Source organism: Apiospora aurea (assembly GCF_038362705.1).
Source record: "Apiospora aurea strain CBS 24483 chromosome Unknown utg000003l_segment0_segment0, whole genome shotgun sequence".
Classification (NCBI taxonomy): Eukaryota; Fungi; Ascomycota; class Sordariomycetes; order Amphisphaeriales; family Apiosporaceae; genus Apiospora; species Apiospora aurea.
The window spans coordinates 688,152-697,081 of NW_027117390.1; the positions used below are offsets into that span (position 1 = coordinate 688,152).

Sequence of the window (8,930 nt, forward strand, 5' to 3'; positions counted from 1 at the left end):
TTAATTAATAGGGAGTTTCGCGCGGTACGTTTTTTTAAGTTCGCGAAAGAGCGGTTAATATCGTTAATATTAAAACGTACCGACTTACAAGCTTATTTTACGCGCGTATCGCGCTTTTCTAAGCCGGCGGCTATCTTAATTAATTACCTTATTTAATCGAGATTAATCTAGGTTCTAGTTTTTAAAAGGGTAAGATATTCGTAAAGCTTTCTTAGGCTTAATAAATTAAATTTTTTTCGGTAATATTATAATTATAGTAATTCGGGAAGCAAAGCTATAAATTATTATTTTATTATAAAAAACCGAAAAAGATAAGGAAAGAAAGAAAAGGTCCAGCTTTACCGGGACGATTTCCTTATTTAAATAGGTAGGGAAAAATCAGGTGGCGCTCGGGCCATCTCTCGCATGCCCTTGCCCCACTCTGGTTAGCAAGGCCATTAAAGGCCTATTCTAAGGTGCGCCGTAGCATAAAACAATAGTATTATTATCCTTAAGAGGTTATAAAAATCGCTGGATTTCCATATCTATTTAATTATAAATTTATCGGAGAATATTAACCGCGTTATAATTATTAGGTACTAATAACTTTATAATCTTAATATATTTAATTAATTAATTAAAAAAGCGTTTAAAGGCGTCCGGATTATCTATTAAATCCTTTAAATAAAGGAAGGCGGCTATAAACTTTTTAGCCGTTTAATTACCGTCGGGTTAAAACCGCTGCTATAATACTTTTATTATATAATAAAGTCCTCGTAATTTTAAAGAAGCTTTATCGAAGTTAGAGATTTTATTATTCTATTAAATTAAAGCTCTACCTTTTAGTAATATTTAAAAGAAGCTTAAGATTTACTAAGCTACGCCTCTTTTATAGTTACTTTTAATGAAATTATTAATACGTGCCTTAAACGATATAATATCGGTAAAGATAAATATTTTTTCTTCTTAAACTAAACTTTATTCCGTTAAATCTAAATAGTTAAGGTTAAACACGTTAATCTTATCATGTTTAATCTTATACTCTAGTTATTTATAATTACTTAAACTATCTTTTAATTATTACCGAGGAGGTATAATAATCGATGGATAAAGAGGTTTAAACGGTAGTCCGCTATTTAATTATTAAGGGTTTAAATATCGATCTAAGTAATATTTCCTAGGAATAAATTACCCGGGGGTAAAGTTAATATTACTTAAAAAATAGTGCTTAAAGCTACGTAAGCTATTATATATAAAAGTTAATAAGCCGTTACGCTTATTACAGCGCTTACTCTTAATATTTTAACTACCCTTTTATTAAGAATAGGTTAAATAAATTCCCTTAAATAAAAGAATTAATGCCCGGTATATTCTAAGGCGGCGGAACGTACGCCGTTTATCGCACTAGGTTATTAATTTCTATATTAATTCTATTTAGGTTATTACTAGGGAATTATATAACCTGTTTTAGTTTAAGATAATAAAGATTAGGATAGTATAAATTCCTATTTTCACCTGGCGTAAGATAAAGTTCGCAAGCCGGTTTAAAGCTATTTAATAATAAATTCTATAACGTGGTTTACTACTACGCGACGTATATCACTTAGCGACGCACCTTAATTTAATTCTAATATAATTAAACTTTAACGCGTAATACCTTTATAACTATAATATTTAATTAATTCTAAAAAGATCGGATAGTTTTAATAATTTAAACAATACGAAACGAACCGAATTAAATAAGTTAAAAAGTAATAGTAAAAGTTTATAATATACCCGAATTAATTTTACGTTATCGAATTTACGGCTGAACTTTAAAACGCGAAATCCGACCGAAACGACGTAAAATAAATCCAATTAAAAAGGAGGTACTTCGTAAATATATAATTAATTTAAATATTCGAAGGATACCTCCTAATTTCGCTAATATAAAAAATATAGCTAATTTTTTTACCGCGTTGCGCGGCGGCGACCGCATTAATAAGTATTAGGTTAAACGTTTTATTAACCGTAACCCGGACCTAAAAATTAAAATAAATCGTCGGTACGATTACTAAAAAACTTTTACGAGGATTTTAAAATTATTTTTACTTAGTTTACGCTAGTCGCGAATATAAAAGCGAAATACGGGATTGTTAATAAAAATATTTAAAATTTTAATAAAACCGGCTTTATAATAGGCATAATCGGGTTAATACTCGTCGTAACACGCGTCGAGCAGCGTAAAAAAGCGAAATCGGTTTAGCTTAGTAATTAGGAATAGGCAATAACGATTAAATATATTAATTTATAAGGCTAATATATTCCGCCGTTTTTAATCGTTTAAAGTTAATATTACTTCGCGAATTAATCCCGCGAAACCGATTTACCGGGCAATTAAATAATTAAGCCGACTTTTAATAACTAGACTAATAACGAAATAAGCTTAGACTAGATTAAGAATTTTAATAAATATACTAGATCGTAAACAAAGGGTCGCTACCGCCTCTTAATTTTTAACGGCTACGAAAACTATATTTCGGCCGAATTCGAAGTATATTATTAAAATAACGATATTATTACTATTAATATACCTCCCCATTTATTACACTTACTTTAACTTTTTAATATAATACTTTATTCGCCTTTAAAGCGTATTTATTTAAAAAAATCAAGTTATTTATTAAAGCTTTTATAAATTATATTATTAAGCTCGAGTTCTTTATCGCCTTTAAAGCCGCGTATTTTATTATTTTTACGGAAATTAATATTAAATCTAGATTTAACGTATTTAATTTAGTACCTTATAACCTTAACGAAATAATTAATAAACTAAATATACGTCTCCGAACGCTTATACTTAACTCATTTCGTTTAAGGACGGCTAATACTTATAACCTTTAAACGCCTTTTAACCCTTAATAAATAACTAAGCACTTTATTTATATTAAAAAAAGTGTCTACCTATTAAGGAAGCTCTTCGACGCCGATTTTAAATACGGTAAACTAAATAGCGAAGGGTATAATTAAAATAGCCTATAAAATAACCTTTATACGCGATAAAATATATATATTAAAAAAGGCTAATTTAACATTTTTTAAGCACCGAAGAGTTAAAAAATCGCGAGTTTAGCTTAAAAAAGCCTTTATTATTAAGGAATTTTAGTAGTTACAGAACGAAAAAGTAAAAAAGAAGCGTTTAACGCTCGATAAAAATAAAAATAAAGGTTCGTCGAAACGGAGGGCGACTAGTAAAAGGCGCTATAATATCTACGGCGAAATAGGTTATAATACGTAAATATATAAAAAAGATATAAAATTAAGCGAGAAATCGAATAGTAAATAATTTTAATTAATTTTAAGCGTTATAATTAAATTATTTTATATAAAAGGGTCGAGAAATAAGAAAAGTGCGTCGCTAAATAATATACGTCGCGTAGTGATAAACCACGTTATAATAAAATATATATATTAAAGGAGGGTAATTTAATACTTTCTAAACGTTAAAGAGCTAAAAAGTTACGAGTCTAGCTTAAAAGAGCCCTTACTATTAAAGAATCTTAATAACTATAAAACGAAAAAGTAAAAGGGAAGCATTTAACGCCTAATAAAAATAAAAATAAAGGTTTATCGAAATAAAGGGCAACCGGTAAAAAACGCTATAATATTTACAGCGAGATAAGTTATAATACACGAATATATAAAAAAGATATAAAATTAAGCGAGAAATTAAATAGCGAGTAACTTTAATTAATTTTAAACGTTATAATTAAATTAATTTATATAAAATGGTCGAGAAATAAAAAAAGTACATCGCTAAGTAATATACGTCGCGTAGTAGTAAACCACGTTAACTATTTTTATTATACCGAGAAATTTAAGTTGATCAGAATTAGTCACCCTTCTGACCCTGCGCCTGTTCCACAGTCATCAGTGGGGGTTAGTTGTTTGGTCGGGCCTACCCACACGAGATCTGGCAGGCTTCCGCTCTCGCGCTGCTGCATCCGCCCCTCGTCCATCCATAGTGGGGTGCGGCGAGCATGCACAGATCATGACCATCTCAAAGCGCCGATCTCATAAGCGGAAGTCTGCTCGGACATCGGCACCCGCGGCGCAGACTTACCACCTCCCTCCTCGCAGTCAAGCGTCCCTTCCAGTCGACAGGTCCGGTGTCGCTAAGCCCCAGTAACGCAACTGGTGTGGCAGAGATGCCAAGGACAACAAGGCTAAACGCCTGAGACTGCTCAAGGATATAAATTGCCTAAACGTACTTATGCATCACGGTATCGACAGTGAATATTTAACACCCCCTTGAGAAGACGCGTATTGCTCTCAGGACAAGCATGGGGCCAAAAGAGCGTTACAGCACGGGTACTGACTCGGGCTCGGTGGGCTGGATAATATTGTCACCTGAAATACACCAACATCTTCAGTCATGATCGCTATGTCGAATACGGCTTTCGCGCCCAGTTTACCACACCCAGCATATGGTTTATCTTGAGTTTCACGAAGGTTGAGTACAATCCTCTGCCAGACTCACGCCAACCCTATTCAGTGAAACCGTGCAAAACGGCGCGCAAGGGGTGGATCTTGTTGCTGCTACTGCCACCAAATAGGTGTTCTTCCCAGCATGGGAGACGTACCATGTAGCAATTGGTTGGGGCCCATGCTACGCCTTGCGGTCGCCTTGGGCGCCCTCGGACAAGTTTATGCATTCTCTGATCTTACATTTGTGATTATTTATGTTATTATCACGCTTCTATATTGACATTAATATTTTATTGCTCCAGGCAAGCAGAGCCTCGTCCATGGCATCATGCATTACGATGTTCCGCCCTCTCCTCCGTTGTGTGTCTACACCGCTTAGGCACCTGTGCAGACGTAGTAGCCCAGCCACAGGTTGCTGCAGTTCGCGTCGACCTGCTTGTTGTAGGAGCGGAACTGGCTGAGCGTGATGCCGGCGTCCGTGTAGATGGACCAGCAGCTGTCGCCGGACTGGACCTGGTGGTACGACTTGCAGCTGTCGACGATGCCGGGCATCTGGGGCGTGGGGCCCGAGGGCGTCTTGGTCGGCTGCGACGGCGCCTCCGTCGTGGTGGCCGCGCCGGGCACGTGGACGCAGACGTAGTAGTCGAGCCAGAGGTTGGAGCATTCTGCCACGGGGCGCGCGTTAGTCTTTCAGACTTATTGTTGGAGCAGGCTAGGGGGTCGAGGTAATAAGGATATGTACGTACTGTCATCGACCTCGCTGTTCCAGCTCTTGAACTGGGCGGCGCTGATGCCGTTCTTCTTGGCGATGGCGTCGCAGCTGTCGCCGGAGGAGACCTTGTGGAAGCGGTCGCAGTTGCCGGCCAAGCCCGGCATCTGGGGGAGTTGCTCGGCTCGCTGGTGGGGGCAGGGGCCTTGGTGGTGGTCTTGAAGGTAGTGGTGGGGGCGGCCGTGGTGGCGGGCGGGGCGTCGGTGACGGTGCCGATGACGCAGTACGACTTGCCCGCGTCCAGGCCGGGGCAGCTGATGCCAGGGTTCAGGTCCTTGAGATCTTTGACCGACAGCCCCCAGCTGCTGGCGAAGCTCGCGCACGTGGCGCCGCTGTCGGCGCTGGTGGCGAAGTCGCACTCGACGGCGGCAGAGACCAGGCCGGGAACGAGGCCGGCGGCAAGCATGTGTGTGAGCTGCATCTTGTTGGATTGGGGACGAGGGGGATTACTATTAGTGTAAGTGTAAGAAAGGGGAGCGGAGGGAGGAAGTCTGGTGCACTGGAGACAAACAAGAGGAATTGTCTAGGAGGCAGACGCAGGATGGCGAATTATATACACTTCGTCAATTTCCTGCTTTACCTCGACAGCCCGCCTAATCCCGATGGTCTTGTCGCCAGGCAGACGAGCCATGTGCCTCTCTACAAGATGCCGAATTCGCGAGTAGTAAGGAAATGGACAATATTGCTCACGGCATCGCTAGCCTTGCGGCACAGGAGACTAGGTATCATGAATCTAGACACCGGCCCGTTAAGGGACGTGTGCATAAGGCCGACGCTAGTATGGACCGGGGCCCCGGGCGCTGGCAGCTTTTCTTTTCTTTTCTTTTTGTCACGCTACCTAATGGGCTGTCAGCGGCCCACTCAGCGCAGCGAGGGAGACCTAACCGGCACAGCGGCACGCAGACACACCCTCCTGGCACAGATAGGAAAGTGGAGCCGACACCCTGCCATTGGCCAACGCATGAATACCTGGTCGACTGCCCCTGCCAAAACGCACGCCTAGACGCCCTTTCCTGCCCTTTCCCACCCTCACTCATCCCACTACAAGAAGCCTTCCTCGTGTCATACTTTTCCTCACTCATCCATCAGCTGTCACTCGCTTACTTCTTCTTTGACGAGCCTGCCTTTTGCGCTCCATCTATCTTTGTTCAGCTCTCACCACCGCGCCGCAGGCAGGACCACTTAGTTCCCTTACCCCTGACCCGTGCTGCTTGGCGTCAGCAAATCAAAATGCACACCTTTTCGCAGGCGGCCGCGCTGCTCGCAACCTGTGCGGTGGGCGGCGTCCATGCCGCAAGCCCGACCTCGGGCATCCTGGAGGTGGACCTGGCCTTCCCGCGCAACCAAACCTACGCGCCCACAGCGCGCCTGCCTTTCGTTTTCGCCTACCAGAACCCCGAGTTGGCGACGGCGCTCAACGCGCGCATCTCCTTCACCGTCTGGAACTGGGCCAACATGGACAACACCACCGCCGGTGCCATCTTCGACCTGGGCCAAGCCAACCTCTCCAGCCGCGACCCGTTCCTGCAGTATAACTACTTCCCAGGTTTCGAGGCCGAGGGCCAGTTCCTCCTCACGTGGACCGTGGGCTGGGACAATTGCACCGAAGATTCGCTTGGCTTAACATACAGGAGCAACCGCATCAGCCACAGGTCCAAGACCCAGTCTATCAACTTCACCATCAGTAACTCGGCGCCCGTAATAGACCTCGTGGCGGCGACGGACAACAAGGACTGTCCCCAGAAGCTGGGGGTCACTATCGACGTGACGGATACCCTGGAACTGCCCCCTGGATGGACAAGTCTAGCGGTGACCATTGCGCAGTAGTGGCCGAGTCGATGCCCACACCCAGTCCCTGCCGGGTCCAAATCGACTCGGCGGCGGCGTCCAGCATGGCCGCCTCCATGACTGCTAGGGTGTGCAAATACACGGATGTTGTACCTGCCCCGAAGGGAGTTGAGTGTCCGGCAGAGGACGAAAGCTCGGCGCAGCAGCTGGTTGTGACGGGCCTTGCCTGCTTGGCCGCCACCGTGGGGGCAATTGGTTTTGCTTTGATGAGGTGATCGTGGGGTGTGTCTATTTCCGTATTCTGTAAAGAGTGTACTTTCGACATGAACGAATGTTGTGGAAGCGCGTGATCAATGAGAGGTGGTAATTAGCAGCAGCCGAAATTGCATGTATTGTTTTGCCGTTATCCGATCCGCAATGTGATTTGGTTGCCTTTTTAGGTGCCGTCAACCCGCTGTCAGCCCGATTAGATCAAGTCCATCAGGCGGCGAACGGGGTGCGGGCAAACGATGGCCAAAATCGATCAAACACCGTCAGGGGTCACGTAGCATTGGTGATAGTTGGGCTGATAGCCCGGCGAAAGAAGAAAGGGTCCCCTCAATGTGGGGTGTTGCTGCCTTGTGGCCCTTGTCGAGCCTGCTACACCATTGACCAGCAGACAGCCTGTGCCCCACGCACCGGTTCGCCGAAGCTTCTGCAGTGCGTATTTGCTGTGTTAGTATAGTAAGCAGGCTTCTCAGTGCCAGGGGAAGCAGATTTGATGTGTGTGTGTGCAGGTCCTTGGCCTGCAGCAGCCGTCTCACGGCTTGCGGGTGCATGAACGCGTTGCGGGTCGAAGCGAAGGGGGGCCAAAGTAAGAAAGGAAAGGCACGGGAGCGATGTTTTCAGGCTGGAGCCCCTGCCCCTGCCCCCGCGGCTGTGGCGTTCTAGTTCCCGCTAAGCGAGATTAGATCGGATGGGACCCTGTCTTGCCTGTCTTGTTGCCTAAGCCGGCGATTCAACATGGATCAATGCACAACGCTTGTCCCGAGTTAGCTCGCAAGCTAAGCAACAACGGGTACCTTGGGTTAGACCACTGTAAACCCTCGACGACTTCTAAGGCAACTCACCACTTAACGCTGCTCGTATTCAGACGAGACGCCTCTCCTAATGGCCAGAGCTAGTACTAAGCATAACAATAGGTTGGTTTCATACTAACTTAGAGCTCTATAAGATATCCAAGTCTAATAACCAGGGGATCACTCTATGGCGCGTGTTACGGCTGGCACTTGGATTTCGGATCTGAGCGTGGGGTGCTGGTCGTTGGTCGTGTGTGCGTCGCACCGATTTTATTATTGTTTTTGTACGCCAACCGAGCTAGCCAATCTTGCTTGGCCTTGCTCATTTTTGCCAGCCTGCATCCTACAGTTCAGCACGTCAATCACATCTACCACACGGCTACCGGAGGGGTGAGTGTGATTGAGCTCGGATCCGGCACGCAGTCACGCAAATGATTGGGGCCGAACATAGTCAGCCTCGCACTTCGGCCCTGGTGACATCTTGCTAGTGCTCATTTTAGGTTGCCCGAGTCGCATGTTCGGGAAATTGCTGTAGAGGATTTGCTGACCCAGGCTCTTATCGACCGTTGGCGATTTGGCCGAGGTTGCGACGGGCCAACTGTGCTTCTTGCTGGAAATGGACGATGTCCGGCGGCGCAGCAGTGAGACCACGCATGCACGTCAGTCTCCTTTGGGTAAACGGTTATCCCATTGACCGGGCGGTTACTCCCGTATTCCTATTGTGTGCACACGGGCCGGAGGGGGAGGCAACGCAAAGAGAGCGAACCTAGACGACTATAAAGACGGTATCACCGTGCCACCAGAACAGCGTATGTCCATGAAGCCCACCACACGCTTCTGCACACACTCATTCATTCACTACGGCGACC

The 8,930-nt window shown here is 44.6% G+C and overlaps 2 protein-coding genes across 2 annotated transcripts; one reads left to right on the plus strand and one right to left on the minus strand.

The window, feature by feature from the left end:
* Nucleotides 1–4,821: 4,821 nt before the first annotated feature.
* On the minus strand, nucleotides 4,822–5,636 carry PG986_004049 (uncharacterized protein; the record flags this gene model as incomplete). The annotated part of the gene is made up of 3 exons (XM_066840271.1): nucleotides 4,822–5,111; nucleotides 5,193–5,343; nucleotides 5,424–5,636. The coding sequence occupies 3 exons, from the start codon at nucleotides 5,634–5,636 to the stop codon at nucleotides 4,822–4,824; spliced, it is 654 nt and encodes a 217-aa protein (XP_066702898.1).
* An 809-nt stretch (nucleotides 5,637–6,445) lies between these two features.
* On the plus strand, nucleotides 6,446–7,042 carry PG986_004050 (uncharacterized protein; the record flags this gene model as incomplete). Its single annotated transcript, XM_066840272.1, has 1 exon — nucleotides 6,446–7,042. One exon carries the CDS (start codon nucleotides 6,446–6,448, stop codon nucleotides 7,040–7,042), a length of 597 nt encoding a protein of 198 aa, XP_066702899.1.
* Between the last annotated feature and the right edge of the window lie 1,888 nt (nucleotides 7,043–8,930).